The sequence below is a fragment of the Thermobia domestica genome, chromosome 8 (assembly GCF_964235325.1).
Source record: "Thermobia domestica chromosome 8, izTheDome1.hap1.1, whole genome shotgun sequence".
Classification (NCBI taxonomy): domain Eukaryota; kingdom Metazoa; phylum Arthropoda; class Insecta; order Zygentoma; family Lepismatidae; genus Thermobia; species Thermobia domestica.
The window spans coordinates 164,602,120-164,621,682 of record NC_137461.1 but is presented as its reverse complement, the minus strand read 5'-3'; the positions used below and the strand labels follow the sequence as shown (position 1 = coordinate 164,621,682).

General features: G+C 36.3%; 1 protein-coding gene across 1 annotated transcript in view; it reads left to right on the top strand.

Annotated features, from left to right (window-relative positions):
- LOC145691888 (uncharacterized) overlaps nucleotides 1–19,563 on the top strand; it is a 208,238-nt gene that overhangs the window by 45,435 nt on the left and 143,240 nt on the right. Inside the window, exon 3 of the mRNA XM_081767195.1 lies at nucleotides 11,733–11,929. Coding sequence (XP_081623321.1) covers nucleotides 11,733–11,929 — 197 coding nt within the window. The remainder of the gene's footprint in view (nucleotides 1–11,732; nucleotides 11,930–19,563) is intronic.

Below are 19,563 nucleotides of genomic sequence, written 5' to 3'. Positions count from 1 at the left end.
GAAATCTAATGCCAATTCTCCATCATATGATAACAACTGTGAGGCGCCTTGAAACCAAATCCTGTGCAAGTTTTGCACTTGTGACGCACGTGATATTACGGCCACTGTTTTTAATTTCTGAATTTTTCTGAAATTTTCTGACCTTTTTTCATGTTTATTTGCATCTTCGAGGCATGCTTTATTGTACTATCATATATAGCCTAAATTTTAATTCTATTATTTTCCAGTTTGCAATGTATTTTTTTTTCTTTTGCGTCTCTCGGCTGCATTACATCGAAATGTAAAATTTATTACTATCTTGGACGCTCATTTGAGCAATTCCAGTATTGACACCAATAATTAAGAACATAGCTACAACTTTCTTTAGTTCAGTTTTATCCTTTGTGTTTGTTATATTAATTTCAGCAACGGAGGGCGAAACTGCAATATAAATGCAAATGATTTCGAGTCACATTCTCTAGCTGCAAAAAAAATAAAGTTTTTACTTGACATTCTGCTTAGAATCTCTGTATGTAGTTAAACATGTGTAATTTTATTACTCGCTGCAATATTCTTCATTACCTAATGTACTTCGTTGACAAATGTCTTCTGCTGCCATCTCAACCATTATCACTACAACTTTTTTATTTCTTCATTTATTTAGAAAACAACACAACAGGATTAATGCCTAATTATAGTGTCGTATACCCGTACAATTAATCAAATCACTTCTATTATCAGATACTCGTTAATAATCCTGTTTCTAAATACATATTTTGACATAGTGAATATATCTAATACATCAGTTTTATGACTTAATTCATTGTAGGAGTCACACATTCTTCACAGCAGAAATTTACTGAAAATATTTGTTCATGTCCTTTCACAAAAATATAGCAGTATTTCCTGGTCTTGTTTTACCTGTTGGAACGCTCAAATATATTTTCGTAAGTAGCAGTGAATTTTATTATTTAATACTTTATATAAAACATCTTTTGTCGATGTTAGGAAATTCAAACTCCTTACTAAGTGCACATAGGGAATCAGTTTGGGATAGAAAGCTGTTTTCTTTTACGTAAGCATTTTTTAGAAAATGTATGTTTTCTATTGCTTGTAAGTATTTATTTACATTTGGTGTCGCACGCATATTCTAATCGGGACCTTACGAACAAATTATAAAGTTTAATGAATGTTGACTCGTTTGTAAACTCTTAACCCATTCTATAGATAAAACCAAAGTTTCTGAATGCAGCGATTGCATCAATGTAATGGGAAAAAAGTCAATTACTCCTAAATCTTTAACTGAATTTGGTTTACACAAAGATATACCATTAATTATATACAGATGATTTTCTTTCCTTGAGAACAATAAAGACTTGCATTTAGACATATTCAATGAAAGTTTGTTTTTAGCACACCCTGTAAATCCTCCTCGAGTTGTGTGCAGTCATCTATTGTGCTTATTTTTGAATATAATTTGAAATTATTGGCAAACAGCAAAAAGTAAAAGTTTTTTAACATAGGTTGAAAAATTTTTATTAATTACAAGTAGAAATAATAGCGGACTTAAATGGAATCCTTAAAAAATACCTGATAATGTGATAATATATACCTTGTAAAAAACAGCTTGCTCTCAATTGCACACGTAGAAAGCAAAGTGCTCTATTGCTCGTTTAGAAAAAAATATCAAAAGCCTCTATGGAAAGCCTTACTAAAATCCGTATAAATAATGTCCACTTGACCGTCTTTATCTAACTTTCTTACTATGTTATTATTAGTATAATGGTTGTGAATTTATTCCTTAAAAATCATTGTTGATGTTTAGATATAACAGGCTTTACATGGTTTAAAATTCTGTTCTATAATATGTTTTCAAGAACTTTTGCAAAGGAAGATAGGATGCCTAAGGGTTTGAAATTCTCTATTTGATTCCTGTTTTCAGATTTAGGAATAGGGCAAATGAAACCCTCTTTTCATTTATTCGAAAATATATTGGTTTTAATGCACATATTAAAGATAATGTAAAGTGAATGTTTCAATATATGTAAACAGCCCTTCCCCACATACGGTGGAATGTCATTTATAGTACAAGTTGTTTTGGAAAATACAAAAGGTTGTATTTCCTTTATATGAAAGGTGTTTAACATTCCGAATTATTTGTTATTAAATAATTCGTGTCGTATTTAGCGGGTACACTACTATATACTAACTTAAAAAAAAATAATGCGCAAATACCTGAAAAAATTTCTTTCTTACGTTTTAACTCGTTACCATTATATGTTAGAAAATCTAACGAAAGACGTTTGGTTTTACTTTTAATAAAATACCATAACTATCGTGGGTCTCATTACATTCAAAATGTGAAATACATGCTCTCCAAATTTCTAATTTAATTTCTTTTCGTAGTTCCAAAACTCTTCACAATGGTATGCCCCTCTTTACACTTTTTACAATGGTAAGATTTCCGTTTAATTTTTTAATTATATGATAGGTAAACCAGCACGGATAACTGGCATTAATGTGATTTTTAGCAGGGACGCCTCGCTTAAATACGTAAAATTTTCAAACAGTACAATTAACATCATCATTTTGTAAATGGCAATCCCAAAATAATTTTGAAAATTCTATATATATAATTTTATAAAATACCCCCTTTTAAAGTTGAAAACCAGTTACTTTAGGAACTTGCTTTAATTTAGTAATATGATTAAACGTGTTCCAAGAAAAATATTCTGATTTATTTTTATCATCTAAGGAAAGTACTCACTGTCTTTTCAAAATTCATAAGAGCAACTTGTCAATACAGAAAACTAATGAAACCACTAAAAAATTACGAAATCTCACTTTCGTCTTTGTTTTGTTCAAAGATTATTTCCATTTAAATAAAAAACAGTAAAAGTAACCGTTTATTTCGACTGTGTGCTGTAAAAACATAGCTTTGGGGTCCACTGGAAGTTCTAGGGTTACCTCTTAACTATTTTACTTATATAAAGAATGTAAGTCAAACTATAATATAAAGACCATATTTCTATAGTAAATAATGAAACATACAGTCATTATAAGATCTACGTATATGAAACGGGCAAAAGCAAAATGAATAAAAATTTCAAAATAAAAATATTTCTTTTCAGTATAAAACCAAGAGAAGTGAAATACTTCACACAATACTTATTTTATAATAATGTAACTAATAAATATAAACATATTTAAATATCGCCAAAAATAAAACATGTCATCAAAATTATAAATAACGCGTATAAGTAACATTAAAAAGGTCATATCAATGGTATAGGTCAATTATATAAACGTTTTCACTTATATGATATTTCGCACATTACATACATACATATACTAATGCGGAAAATATTTCAATGTCAGTATACTGTTGGCATATGTAAAATATATACTTTTTGTATATACAAAAAAAAATATTCCCCCCTTTTGCGTGCAATTTTCTCTCGTAAAGCCGTTTATAATTCCAGCGCGTAAAAAAGCGCAAAATAACGGTAGGCGCAAAGCGGGCCCCGGTCGCAAAAGGCATCCGGCCGCGCGGAAATTTTACATGGCGTGCCACGGCACAGTAGTGCTGACGCGTAAGTATTTTTCCTTTTCTGCAATATTAACAGTAATTTGCAACATCTTGCTTACAATATGCAATACTGTGTATTAAACATAATTTTATTCGATCACAATCTACGATTGTTCAGAGCTTCTATAAGAAGCGATCCAACTAAAATTCACACTGTATGTGTTCTTATGAGTTTCTATAAGAATTTTAATATTCTCGCATTTTAGTATTTTCGAAACGTAGTTTCTCTTTATGAACTTCTATAAATAATCACAATCTGCGATGGTTCTGAGCTTGCTCTGCAAGCGATACGTAAAAAATTAATGCAAGCGCTATTCTTACGTATGTGTGATACAGTATAACCACATTTATCATTCCAACTTAGTCCATGTAAGTGTAATGTTAACCAATCAATTTGTTTTTTGACAACCTAACGGCAGTAAATTATATTCTACTGGTAATTTTATTAATCAATGCAGTTAAACAAAATTCACAAATAATAAATTCATGATTTGAAATCTTGAAACCTTGTATGTCAATAATGTATTCATTAGCACATGTTTACGTTGCAATAAAAATGGAATAATTTGTCCAACAAATTCAGTGATACTTAAAATTTCACTATGTCTTTCTTCAAACAAATCAATAAAAGTTATTTCATTGGATAAATACTGCACTGCAAAATTGTCAATGTTCTCAGTATTCATTACAATTGGATTAAAGAGTAAAACAACAATAACTGGAATATTATATCACAAATATCCACTAATATAACAAATCATTTTGTAAGTATTTACACAGTCACTTCACATATGGTTTTATCATGTCTTTTCAAAATTGTTATCCACTCACTAAAGTGTACATGCACATTTACACAATCACTTTGCATATGCTTTCTTTTTGTCTTTATTTTCAAAAATGTCAATCAATTCACTCATAAATTTTTCGTCTCTTTCTTCAATTAAGTCAAAATAAGTCTCATAAAAAATTTCTTGTGTACAAATGCCAATTACATGTGATTTCGCATACGTATAAAAAATTTCATCAATATCAACATCCATTAAAATCGTCACTACCCGTTCTTCTAATTCTTCTCTTGACATAAACAAACAGTCATGTGCCATTTGATTCTCAATCCCTTCAGTACAAGAACTGCAAATTAAAATTTTGTCTGTCTCCCACTCTTTAATCGATTTCACAATGCACTTCACATCCACTTTATAATTACTACAACAGCAATTTAATCGCCAAAATCGTGATGTCCTCGATAATAACGATGGAGATGAAGGTGATGTTCGTGAAAATAATTCTTCGATATCTGTTTCATTTGATGATGCATCTTCTTCATCCGAAGATGACAGGTATACAACATCTGCACTCTTTTCTTTCTTCTCCATTAATTCTCCGCTCTCGTCATCAGAAGATGATAAATATACAACTTCTACAGAGTCCAAACTGTTAAACTTCAACGGGGATTCAGTTTTCGATTTCTTCCGCAGCAATGGCGAAGAAAGCATAGTTTCTTCATCGTCGTCAAACACTAGCTTTCGTACAGGAGCCATAGCAAAATACATACAACATGGTCCTAACACCGAGTATTTATGCGTTTACGACAAACAAAATGGCGTCCATTGATTAAACAAGCTTCCTATCAAATTTTAATATTCTCCCAAGTATATTCTACACAATAATCAATCACTTCTTATCAACAATACAAATTCCTAGAATTGTAATCATGTGTACGTGCCATCAAACATTCGCGTAAACGTTCACGTACGCCCACGCGTTGCTTTGCGTTTTCCGGAACTTATCTTTATTATTATCATTTATATGATACTCACCCCTCTTCTACTTCATCCTGTTCCTATTTGTCATTTTCTACTTATCAACAACATACCACTCACCCCCTTCCACTACATCCAATTAACGTTTATCATTATCAACATCCGCAAAACATTGATATCAAAAAACATAAAGTCTCTATAACATAGTGTATACCAATACCGGAAATACATTGATAAATCAGTCTTATCTCACCGGACTTCCTGTATACATTTATGCTATTTTCTACTAACATGGGATTGTGTCGTGTTCCACACTCTCTCCAGACGAAAGCACGTCGATTATCAGGCTCCACACTGAATCGAGACTCGTCAGAGAACAAAACATTGCTCCATTTATTGCGTCCCCACCCACGATGTTCCTCCGCCTACGATCTTCAATCAACACGTTGTCGTGGAGTTAATGGGACACACACCATAGGCCTACGTGCGTACAGACCACCTTCTGGAAGGTGATTGCGGACCGTTTGATTGGATATTGTGCGTCCTGTTGTTGTTCAGAAGGCTCGCGGGAGCAGAGTTATATTCTGACGCCGGTTTCGACGGCCTATTAACAAGATATAACGATCGTCTCTGGCTTTGGTTGCTAGTGGACGGCCCTGTCCATGTCTTCTTCGAACACTTCCAGTTGTTTGAAATAGATTCCACAATCGGAAATCACACTTTGTGCCACTCCTATGGCATGTGCCACCTCCCGCTGTGACTGACCAGCTTCCAACCTGCCGACAGCTCGCCATATCAACGATTCTGCCAAATGTTCTACAACAGCTCCAGGCCTGTTGTTGCGCAATTTCACTAAGTGGATTTGTGACGCAATAAACACAATGAGAACAAAGGTATCCTGGAGCTGGAATGTGTTGGCAGCGCCACACTACAAAGTGATATCTCGTAGCGCCAGGTCACTGATCACGTGCACAGATGTTCCAAACGGTTCGTTTTTACGTTGGACCTTCCTGAACTGGACAAGATACAGCGTTTTCACATTATTCGTAAGAAGTTTTACATGAGTTTTCATCTGATTCCCTAATTTTTTGATAAATTTAGCTAATTTAGCTAAATATACCCATTCTTCGCATGGAAGTCAAGGCCTCTTGAAGTATTACCCTCATTTCGGTGAAAACTATGGATCTGAGACTAATATCGATCATTTTGGATTACTTTTACATGTCTCGGTATCCCCGCCCCCCGCTGACTCCCGGCCCGTATACAATGGTAGCTGAATTTGCAAGTGATCGCTAATGAAAGTGTCACCATTCATCTCAGCGACCGCGAAAATTATGGATTTGACACTAATATCGGTCATTTTGGATTACTTTTACATCTCTCGGTATTCTACCCCCGCCCCCCCCCCTTGCTGATTCTCGGCTCGCAGGCAATGGTAACTGAATTTGCAAGTGATCACTAATGAAAGTGTCAGCATTGATCTCAGCGACCACGAAAACTATGAATTTGACACTAATATCGGTCATTTTGTATTACTTTTACATGTTTCGGTATCCCCCCCACCCGCTGACTCCCGGCCCGCATGCAATGGTAACTGAATTTGCAAGTGATCACTAATGAAAGTGTCAGCATTGATCTCAGCGACCACGAAAACTATGGATTTGGCACTAATATCGGGGTCATTTTGGATTACTTTTACATCTCTCGGTATCCACCCGCACCCCCCGCTGACTCTCGGCCCACATTCAATTGTAGCTGAATTTGCAAATCATCGCTAATGGATGTGTCACTATTGATTTCAGCGATCAGCGATGGATTTGACACTAATATCGGCCATTGTGGATTACTTTTATATGTCTCGATATCTCAACCCCCCCTTCCCCCGCCGGTGACCCCCGGCCCGGTGCCGCATATCATGAATTTGGAAGTTAATGCGATCGAAGTTTCACCATTGATTTCAGCGACCGCGAAAACTATCAATTCAACACTAATATAGGTTATTTTCTTCTACTTTTACATGTCCCGGTAAACGACCCCCTGAGACCCCCCCTGGTTCGAATTTTGACAAAAATCGTTTAACTCTGGTCTGGAGCCTGGACCAAGGTATTCGTGACAAAAATTTGGTAACTCTCGGTCAATTTGTCTGGTTCCCAAGCCGGTTCAGGTAAACGCCCCCCTGAGACTCCCCTGGTTCGAAATTTCAAAACAGGGCTTCGTCTTGATCTGGGGCCTAGGCCAAGGTACCCCTGACCAAAATTTGATAACTGTCGGTCCACTCGTCTGGTCCAAAGGCCGCATACAGAAAGACAAACACACAAACAAACTCTTTTATCTTCTATATATATAAAAGAGAACGTATAAATCCTTTGTCCGCTCATCACGCTAATACGGCTGAACCAATTTCTTTTATTTTTGGGGGGTTATTAGGATTTGGACCCTAGATGGTTTTTATCATATCACTTTAATTTTCAATTACCAGTGTCTTGAGATAATTGACCATTCAGGTGTCCATTACGTACAAATCCTTTGTTAGTTCATCATAGGTATAAAAATAAACGTATGTATATGCAACCCGCATGACCGTGTCACTCGGCGGGTTAACATAAATGACAGGCGTTATAATGGTTTTTATCATATCACTTGAAAGCGAAAAAGTAAAAATTATCTAAGTAACAAAGTTTATTGCGTTCGGGGGTGACCGCAGCGAAGCGGGGCGGGTTAACATAAATGACAGGCGATATAATGTTAACATTTACTGCAATCTTCTATGGTTTTTATCATATCACTTGAAAGCGAAAAAGTAAAAATTATCTAAGTAACAAAGTTTATTGCGTTCCGGGGTGACCGCAGCGAAGCGGGGTGAACGCTGCTAGTTTTATTTATATTAGACAGCTGAATATACCCTTTCTTCGCATGAGGTCAGTATTTGGAAGACAACGCCTGTTGAAGTATTACAATTCATTTCTGCGATCGCAAAAACTATGAATCTGACACTAATGTCGATCATTTTGGATTTCTTTTACATGTCTCGGAATCCAACCAGGGGATTTCAGGGGGGCGTTTACAGGGACATGTAAAAGTGGTAGGAAATGGCCGATATTACTGTCGAATTCATAGTTTTGGCGGTCGTTGAAATGGTGACTTTTACTTGGATCCGACCCCCCCCCCTGTGACCCCCTGCCCGAATAGGGTGAATTTGGAAGTTAATGTGATCAGAGTTTCACCATTGATTTCAGCGACCGGGAAAACTATTAATTCGACAGTAATATCGGCCATTTTCTACCACTTTCACATGTCCCTGTAAGCGTCCCCTGAGACCCCCTGGTTCGAATTTTGAAAAAAAAAACGATTCGTCTTGATTTGGGGCCTGGGCCAAGGTACCCCTGACCAAAATTTGCTAACTCTCGGTCCACTCGACTGGTCCCCAGGCCGCCTACAGACAGACAAACACACAAACAAACTATTTATTTTATTTATATTAGACTAGATGGATTCTTGCAAATTACGCCAGATTTTCATATTATCTTTCCGAACTAATTTTAAAGACCCGCTCCTACTTTATCTTTATATATATATATATATATATATATATATATATATATATATATATATATATATATATATATATATATATATAGTATATCTATATTTATATCTATCTATATCCATATATGTATACAACAAACGCAGCTGGGGACCCCTTTCCCAAAAAAATTGCTGAGGAAACACTTATAGAAACTTCGGTTTTCGTACCGGACGATTACCAAGACCTGGTGAACAAAGAAAACTCCTTTAGCGATCGAATTAAAAAATAGTTCTCCTCAGGTTAGTATTCACTGAGAATATTTTTATAAAATTTAAATTTGATGGGTAAATCAGTGGACTTTGAATACATCCACATCGTATCCACTGAGTTGCGGCCTGCAGACATGGGCGGCCGAAGAAAATTTTCTAGGGGGCATCTTCAATGTTTGCTATATTAGTCTGGCATTTAATATGCATGGTTTGTTATATTACGTATACATTTTCGTGAGTCAGGGAGGTTCATTCTTATCAAACACGGAGATTTTGAAGGAGCAGATCTACTGTACAAAATATAATAAAAACAACTCTTTCGGATTTCAATCATCCCGCAGTCCAACCCCGAGACGAAAACATAAGAGATAGGCTTTTTGTTTTTAAACAAGATAACGTGCCTAGCGAAGGCTTTACATTGTGAAGATTATACTAGTGAAAACTAAACGAATATAGTTTTACAACTTAATATACATATTAGTAAATGTTGAGCTCCCCGTTGCTATGTGGTTAGCGTATACGCCTTTCTCGAACGAAGTTTGATTCATGGTAGGAGCTCATGTGTTTCAAATCCGACGTTAAACTGAAGGTTCACGTCTTGTAGAGCTTTGCTCCTGAAAACGACGCTAAACTATAATCTAATTTAATATTACTAAATATTAAAAAATAATGACTTACCAAGGTGACATCAATTTGGCAGTCATCAAATCCATTTTATACTTTCACTTAATCCAGTGGATATCAATATAACAATTACAAGACACACGCGCATATAAATACCCAGAAACAAGCACATACACACGTACTCATACACAAATATAAACACTTCAAATCTATTTACATGTGGTGGACTGCGCTGCATCAAGCACTGTTATCTTCGTCATCATCTTCTCTGTATCAGCATTATTTGATTCATTCACAGATTTGTTATTTGTACGCATCATTCATTTTAGCATTTTCGGGAGGGTTCAGGGTTCTTTCTTCATTTAAAGAGTCGATTCTCTGTATTGGAAAGAGAATCGTGGGAGGGAGGGAGAATTTATACTTTATGAATGGATAACATTTTAAGAAATATATACAAAACATGCCGCTTCCGACGCAGCACTGAAGCATTTCTTTTAGCGGTGTATTACTAGTAGTCCCCTGACGATCATAGCCCTTCCCCTCTCAAGTTGTAAAGTAAGAAGGGACACAAACATTCCAGATAACCTCACACTTAGGGTTCAGTTGACAATAATAAAACTACGGGTAAGTAAACATCTGATGCAGAGTCACGTTTTGCTTATTTTAGAACATTTATGTGAATTCAACAATACAACAGCGGAAATACTAACTGGTTTTATTATTCCAACCATCGCTTCAACTAAAGGATAATTCCCAACGGTCAGTAAACCGAGTTCTGTAAGTCATAGAGTTAGTTAGAGCAAATTATTTGTAACGTTTGGTCACAAAGAATACCCAAAGAATTAAGCTGCAAGACTAAAAGATATAACATTATCAATATGGCCACTATCAGTATTTATATGGCAATCTTTAAGTAAGTATTACTTCTAAAAAATTAGAGATTGAAACTTCACTCATGACCAAAATTCAAGAGAATTGATAACAATTTTAAAATGGAGCATTTTATTCATGCCTAACAAGTTATTTGGAGATATATGAACAGAAACTGAGATAAAATATTCGGACCACCTCATTAAACTTTCTCCTTTAAATTTCATAAACTAAATTATGTTATGCTGTAGTTATTACTGAAATATTTATTTATAAAATACGAATGAAATTATCAGAAAACTTCGTCCTAAGAAAAATCATTCTGAAAATAACCTACCGTTTAAGGATTATTAAATGAGATATTATTGTTATATAGTTACTTATGAAATATTTATTTATGAGATATCAAACAAAATCATATGAGTCGTATTTGAGGAAATGGATTTTTTTAAAAGTAGTTTCTAAATAGCATGTAACTTGCTATCGTCATTCAATCACATTTTTGTCTTATTGGAGATTGGGAAACAACAAACTGACAGGTGGCCGTTTAAAATTTGACCTGGAAATAATTAAACCGTAATTAAGCGTAAAAGTAATCATGGTTTTGCACTTAAAATCGCATATATTTCGAGTTAAATTCAACTCATGTTGCCCTTTTTAAAAGGAAGTTTACCTCATGATAAAACTCACGAGAAACGAGAGAGCTCAAGTGAAGGCGCTTAAATGAGCAATCTCATTTACAACACTGATTGAAAAGAAATGATGATTATGGTGAAAAGAGATTAAGGAAGATCAAGGTAGAAGGCAAAAGAAGAAAAGGCCAAAAATAAGATGGATAGATAGCATGAATACGAACTTAGTAGAAAAGAGTTTAATACATGATTCTGTTTGGGATTAAACAAGATGGGAGGAAATAATCAAAAGTGTCAACTCTGCTAAGCGGGAAAATACAGAATAAAAGAAGGGATAAAAGAATAAAAAAACTTCAATATCTAATACAACTATTAGTTAAAAGATAGGGAGCAAACTTTACAGAGTTTGTTAAACTATAAAGTCAATGTTGACAAAGTAATCTTAAATATATTAATAAACATTAAAAATATATTTTCTAGGTGAAATCAGCTCTCCCTGCTATTGATGTTGGGCCACCGCCAGCTCGAGCCCATGTCTGCTGCAAATTAAAGAAGATGCAACGGGAAGTTGAAAGAAGCGCTCAGATTGAGGAAGATAACTTTCGACTGCTGCAGCGAATGGCAACTATTATGCAAACAAAGAGATTAGATAATGAATGGGATACATCTCCTCCAAGGTACTGATCATCAGCAGAAACTAGCAGCGATTAGATTATAAAATACCAGATTACAATAATATACTGGAACTTAGATTATTCACAAAGTATGCTCATATTACTATATTTAAAGTCGCTTAACTTTTAACGATCTGATGTCCTTCGGGAAGTAGAAAATTATACAACCACGCAATATTAGTGTTATTTTGTTTGTTTTCGTGTAAAGTTATTTTAAATGATAATAAGACAGTATAAATAAGAAACTAAATGGAATGGGTTATATTCAGAAACAATTTTATGTGTGCTTAGCGTCGGTCGTATTTATCATTTGGCTGACGCGTGATTATATTTTCCATATTCAGAAGTACGTTTGTGGTATTATCTACTACTATATCGAAGAATCAAGCCAGAAAGAAGTCGAAGATACCAAGACGACTTTTTCGCATGGTTTTCCAAATACATTATGAGAAAAATGGTCAAGTCAAGATATTTAACATTCTCTCTTACCTGTTCTCTGCTAGTGTGTTTGGACTAGTACTCGGAAAATAGAATCGACTCTGGGCTTCTCGCATGTCCGCCCGTTGGATCAATATTGCATTTTTACCCGTATGAAACGGGTTGACACAATAGTGCTGTTAGACCCGTTTGCACCGTTCGGCTCGCTTACCCTGTTTGGACCGTTTGAGCCAATAGACGTGGTAACAGAATAAAACCTGTAAACCTTGTGAATACTTCACGAAAACACAAACATACATTACAAGTGGGTGATACTTTGTAATTTTGTTCTTAATAATTGCTACTCTTGATTCAGATACTTTCATTTAATTTCATTTATTTACTTCGTTAACCATTTAGCTATTCGAGGGTTCAGTTTAGAATACATAGGTTCAAAATACATTACGCTGGTTCTATGAGTTTATAAGATCAGAAATTTAACGAGGATAACTAAAACCAACACACTGAAAGCCACAAAACTGGTTTCAAAATTAGTGTGCTAAAAGTGTGTTTCTAGTTCCACTACTTAACAAGAAGTGTGGTCAATTACCTCCTGGAGAAACAGGATTGCCATATCAGGGGCTCCACACTGCCAGCTGAAACAAACGCTCGGAGAGCCACGAAATTCGTTTCAAACAAGTATGCTTTCGATTCCACTATATAACAAAAAGTGTGTTCAATTACTTCTTGAGAAAATAAAGTTACAAGAACCTCGCGTTAAATTTTATTACTTAAAATCAATTAGCAGAGTTCTGGTTGCTTTCTTAAAAAACAACTTTGCTCTAGTAGATCCTACGTAAGTCTATTGTACGCCGTTTCAATCTTATGATGTTTCGACCTTATGCCGTTTCGGTCCTAGAACAGTCCATGCATATAACAAGGTATAGGATCAACAAGAGTTTATAAATTGTAGAGCATGGATTAAACAGATAATTCAATTTTCTTTGAGGAAAGGGGGCATACGATCCAAATGTCGCACGACTGTCACCGGCTTAGAATCGAAACAGATTTCTGACAAGCAACGTACAGAACGAGGCAGGATCAGATCCGACTCAAACTTCGCCCAGAGAACACATAATAAAAAAGAAGAAAAAAATGCCAAATTTTAGTTGCCCATATCCAGAAACACCGGAGATATGCTCCGCAACATAACGCACCACGCGACAATATGATATAAGGTAAACGTCGCAAGATACCTATTTATGTCGAGAACGAAAAGGATGGGCAGCATTAAAATGAAATCAAGATATTTGATATGCTATAACACTGACTTGGCAGCCATCTTGAATACCGCGATCTTGGATATAGCGTAAGGTATTGAAATGAGAAGCTGGATGTATTATATATCAATGTAAGGTAAAATGCAAAAGGAAACCAATGATGTAACCACGAAAAACATATGTGTAATTGTGTGGACGGGATTAAGTTTGGAAGACTCGGGCAAAACAAACGTATATTCGAAGAACAGAATAATAGGGAAAGAGCCCCACGACAATGATACGCGACAAGTAAGTGCAAGTGTCTGTGCATAAAAGTGCATCCGCCTTGACAGATTATGCCTTTCGAGGATATTGGGATTCGGTTTGGGACAGTGAAAACCACAGTTACAACCCGCGATACGAGCGCTCGTTTGGAGACAACATAAACTACAAAGGACTATCTCTTATGAAACAGTAATTCGGCACTCGCTTCAGAGTGTAGAAGATATCATCTTGGATTGATGATCAAAAGCACGACTTATCTGGGATTGAAGCCTATTCCTAGACAACGTTTTGTACGTTTCTTTTTCAATTTTCTTGCTGCTTCGTGTAAACAAAGGACATTTCGGCCCACATATGTTTAAACAACACTATCTGAAGCAAATTGTGTACGAATGAGAAAGCCCAGCCATGTTCTAGGTTACATTTCTTTACTAATATTTCTTTTTTCCTTTGCGCGGTTTGATACACTGTTTCGCGACAGTCCCAAACAGTCATAATATCAGGAAAAGGCAGCATTCTGCATTGACTCGATGAATTCCGTGAGTTGTTGCAGTCTCCCACTAGAAGGCTAATTTACCACACAATGAGAAGACTCGAATTGTGTCTACTGGTTTCACTTGTACATATGGAACGAAGTGAACGTGACAGCAGGGACCGGCCAGTGAAAAGTGGTAGTGTGATAGCATATGCACGCCAAAATGCGCAATATTCTTTGTACTGAATGTGTCCGCAGTATCGTTCATCTACAAACACCAATGTAGAGCTGCAATGGCGAACCCTCTCAATCTGGTGTTACTGATGCAAAGTGTACTTCCGAAACAAGTGTACGTCCAATCGACAGAACCGACAGTGGACGGACGACAAGCAACTGAACACATGCTGGAGACTTTGAACAACCACGATGTAACAAATGTGAATGTGGATGGGACTCTCGAAACCAGCTGACACAATTCGAGTCGTTTCATTTTGTGGTAAACTAACCTTCTAGTGAGGGACTGCAACAACTGGTGGAACCTATCGAGTCAATGCATATTGTGGCAGTTTGGAACCGTCGTGAAATAGTGTAGCTAACCGCGCAAAGGAAAAGAAACATTCGTAAGGAAATGTAAGCTAGAACATGGCTGGGCTTTTTCATCCGTAGACACTTTGCTTTAGATAGTGTTGTTTAAACAAACGTGGGCCGAAATGTACTTTGTTTACACGAAACAGCAAGAAAATTGAACAAAAATCATACAAAACGTTGTCCAGGAGTGGGCTTCAATCCCAGGTAGGTCGTGTTTTCGATCACCCATCCAAGATGATATTTTCTACACTCTGAAGCGAGCTGCCGAATTGCTGTTCCATAAGAGATATTCCTTTGTAGTTTAGTCACCAAACGAGCGCTCGTATCGGAGGTTGCAACTGTGGTTTCCACTGTTCCAAACCGAATCCCAATATCCTCGGAAAGCATAATCTGTCAAGGCGGATGCACTTTCATGCACAGACACTGTTGCAGTTACTTGTCACGTACCATTGTCGTGTCTTGCCCTATTATTCTCTCCTGCGATAACACGTTTGTTTTATCCGAGTCTTCCACACTTCGTCCCGTCCACACCATTATACTTATGTTTTTCGTGGTTACATCATTGGTTTTCTTTTGCATTTTACCTTACATTGATATATAATACATCCAGCTTCTCATTTCAATACTTTATGCTATATACAAGATCGCGGTATTCAAGATGGCTTCCAAGTCAGTGTTATGGCATATCAAATATCTTAATATCATTTTGGTGCTGCCCATCCTTTTCGTTTTCGACATAAATAGGTATCTTGCGACGTTTACCTTATATCATATTGTCGCGTGGTGTGTTATGTTGCGAAGCATATCTCCGGTGTTTCTGGATATGGGCAGCTAAAATTTGGCATTTTTTCTTTTCTATTATTTGTGCTCTGGGCGAAGTTTGAGTCGGATCTGATCCTGCCTTGTTCTGTACGTTGCTTGTGAGCTGAAGTTTCGACGTTTGGCCCTACGCCGCATTCCCGATAAGGTTATAGACCAACAGCTGGAACACGTTTTATTTAGTCCTGTTTACCATAAACTTCGTTATGTGCTTAAGATTACCCATACCCTACAGTCTTCAGAAAGGCTTTTCTTAACGTTGATGAGTGGTGGGTGTTAGAGTAATGACGTCATCAACATGGCTGCCGCCGGAATTAATAACACAAGATTTGACTGTGGATAACTCTCCACTCAATGAAGGTAGAAACTCCAATCGTGTATCAAATTGAAGGTAATAAACGTGTCTAAAATTTGATGTCATTTCCGTTTATTTATATTGTCGCCATCTTTAAATATGGCGGATGATTTTCTCAAAATTTAGTTTCATTCGTGTTATAAATATTTACTGGCAAATAACTATGAAACCATTATAGATATGCGAAAGCGATCTGAAACAAACGTGGCAGAGCAGAATTTGAGCTTCCCAACGATATCCATTTCATTACTATATCTTAAAAACTGAATGAGTAATTCGGTTTTACGTATCACATGGTGTTATATTCTTCACCTCTAATATTATGCAAAGCGAAACTCGCAGACCACTTTTATTTATACAAAATTTACCATAAACTTCGTTAAGTGCTTAAGATTTCACATAGTCTATAGCCTTGGGAAATGAGTGGTGGGATCCAAGCAATGACGTCATCACTATGTCAGCCGCACCAAGGTGCAATACTTTACTTAAAGAAATATAATTCCACAACAAAGCGTCGTAGTGAATTGTTCTTTTTTCCCTCAATGTTTGTATTAAAGTACCCTTTGTTTTGTGTAATACCAATGTATTTTTTTTAGCTCTAATAGTCTTCCTGATATTTAACCTGAAAGTTACATTTTATGACTTTTTGTAACACAGTGAATGTTTTAAACCCAACAACTTTTAAAACGTTAGGGAAATAAACTTTACGGAAACAAAGAAAGTTTCCTAATTAACTAACTAACTAACTAACTAACTCTATGGCCTATGGAACCCGGAGGTTCAGTGCCGCGTTCACAAAAGCTCTCCACTGACTTCTATCCTTAGCTAATTGGATCCAGTTTCTACTTTGTATTCCTATCTCTGCGAGATCCATCTTAATATTATCCTCCCATCTGCGCCTAGGTCTTCCTAATGGTCGTTTTCCTATGGGTCTACCAGTCAAGACTTTGAAAGCGTTTCTACTTTCTTCCATTCTAGCTACATGACCTGCCCACCTAAGCCTCCTAGACTTGACGACCCTAACAATGTTGGGTAAACCGTATAAACTATGTAGTTCCTCGTTATGAAGCTTCCGCCATTCTCCATTCTCGTCCCTCTTGGGTCCGAATATTCTTCTCAGGATCCTGTTCTCAAATACTTTCAGTCTATGTTCTTCCCTCAGAGTAAGCGACCATGTTTCGCAACCATACAGAACAACAGGCATGATTATCGTTTTATATATTTTAAGCTTCAAATTCCTCGACAGAATTCGCGACGACAAGAGATTTTGAACCGAATAGTAACACGAATTCCCTGCTTTTAGTCGACATTTAATTTCTTCGTGAATATGATTTTCGTCTGTTAATATTGATCCTAAATATTTGAAAGTATCCACTTTATCAAAAGTATTATTTAATATTTTAACGCCTCCACAATTTGCCGTATTACGGTCCCGACGCACTTCCATGTATTTAGTTTTCTCTGCATTTACTTCTAAACCCATGTCCCTGCAAGCGTTTAATAAGATCTCTGCATTTATTTCTACTGTTCTACTATCATCCCCTATTAAATTTACATCATCAGCATATGCCATAACCTGGTGAATGCCGTTCAACTCTAGGTCCTGGTTGCTATCTTTGATTTTCCTTATGGCGTATTCCAGCACAAAGTTAAATAATAATGGCGACAACGCATCTCCTTGTTTCAGGCCATTTTCGACGTGGAAGCTCGTGGACAAAAATTTTCCTACCCGGACTTTACTTTGGGATTCACTTAAACATATCTTAATTAATCTAATTAGCTTTCTCGGTATTCCAAGCTCTGTAAGAACGTTGTATAATGTTTCTCTCCTAACCGAGTCGTAAGCCTTTCTAAAATCAATAAATAGTTGATGTACCGGGGTATTGTATTCCCACATCTTTTCGAGTATTTGGCGAATGGTAAATATTTGGTCGATAGTTGATCGATTTCGTCTAAATCCGCACTGATAATCTCCAATAATTTCATCTGCGTATGGGGTCAATCTTGCTAACAGAATATTTGAAAGGATTTTATAGGATGTTGACAGAAGAGAAATGCCTCGATAATTATTACAGTCAGTTTTGTCGCCTTTCTTGTGAATTGGAACAATGATTGACTCTTTCCACTCTTGTGGCAATTCTTCCTTGTTCCAGATAAGGAGAATGAGTTTGTGTATCTTGTTCCACAATTTTTCGCCTCCAGCTAAAATTAACTCAGCCGGAATTTCATCTACACCCGGAGATTTGTGTTTCTTTAATTTCTTTATAGCGGCTTCCACTTCTATTCGATTGGGTTCTGGAATATACGGTTCTGCGGTGTGTATCTCCTTTCCTCCACGCACATTAGTTTTTGGCTGCGTGTTCAGCAAATCGTCAAAGAAATCTTTCCATCTATTTAAGAGGCTATCCGTATCAGTCAGAACTGTTCCGTCAGATTTCTTTAATATATAAGCACGAGGTTGATAGCCTTTCTTAAATTCGCTGATCCCCTTATACATGTCCCGAATATTTTTATTTTTACTATTATCTTCAAGTTCCTTAATTTTAGCTTTCAAAAAATCCCGTTTCTTTGTTCTAAAAGTTTTGGAAGTTTCCCGCCTGATATCTGCGAAATTTTGTGTAGTTATTTCATTCGGATTTTGTAGCCACCGTAATTTTGCCTGTTTTCTCTTCTCTACTAGTTTAATGCATTCTTGGTCGAACCATGGTTTGTTCCTACGTATTTCCGCGTGTCCCAGTTTTTCTATTGCTGAACTTTTAATGCTATCTCTAATTTCAATCCAAGTATCCTCAACACTAGTGCACTCCGAGTCTTCTAAAACCGAGAATCTATTCGAAACTTCAATCTGGTATTCCTCTCTTACCTGGCTCTCTTCTAATTTCTTTAAATTAAATCTCTCCGTTTTCGGACATTGAGTATTACCTTTATTCAACGATAATCTCTCCCGTATTATCGCTGCTACCAGGTAGTGATCAGTGTCACAATCAGCCCCTCTAAACGACCGGACGTCAATTATGCTAGATTGTCTTCTTCTATCTACTAATACGTGATCAATTTGATTATGTGTTTTTCCGTCTGGTGATGTCCAAGTGTATTTATGAACGTCGCGATGTGGGAATTTTGTACTCTTCACGATTAGATTTTTGGATGTTGCAAAGTTCACGAGTCTAACACCGTTGTCATTACTTTCCTTATGCAAACTTTCGTTTCCTATGATCGGTTTGAAAATATCCTCTCGTCCTACCTTCGCATTGAAATCCCCTAATAGAATCTTCATATGGTATCGCGGGAGTTGGTCAAATATCCGTTCCACTTCTTCGTAAAAACTATCTTTTATATCGTCACCCTTATCTTCAGTTGGAGCATGTACATTTAAAACAATAATATCAGACCACCGTCCCTTAAGAGTAATAAAAGAAAGTCTGTCAGTAACAAATTCAAC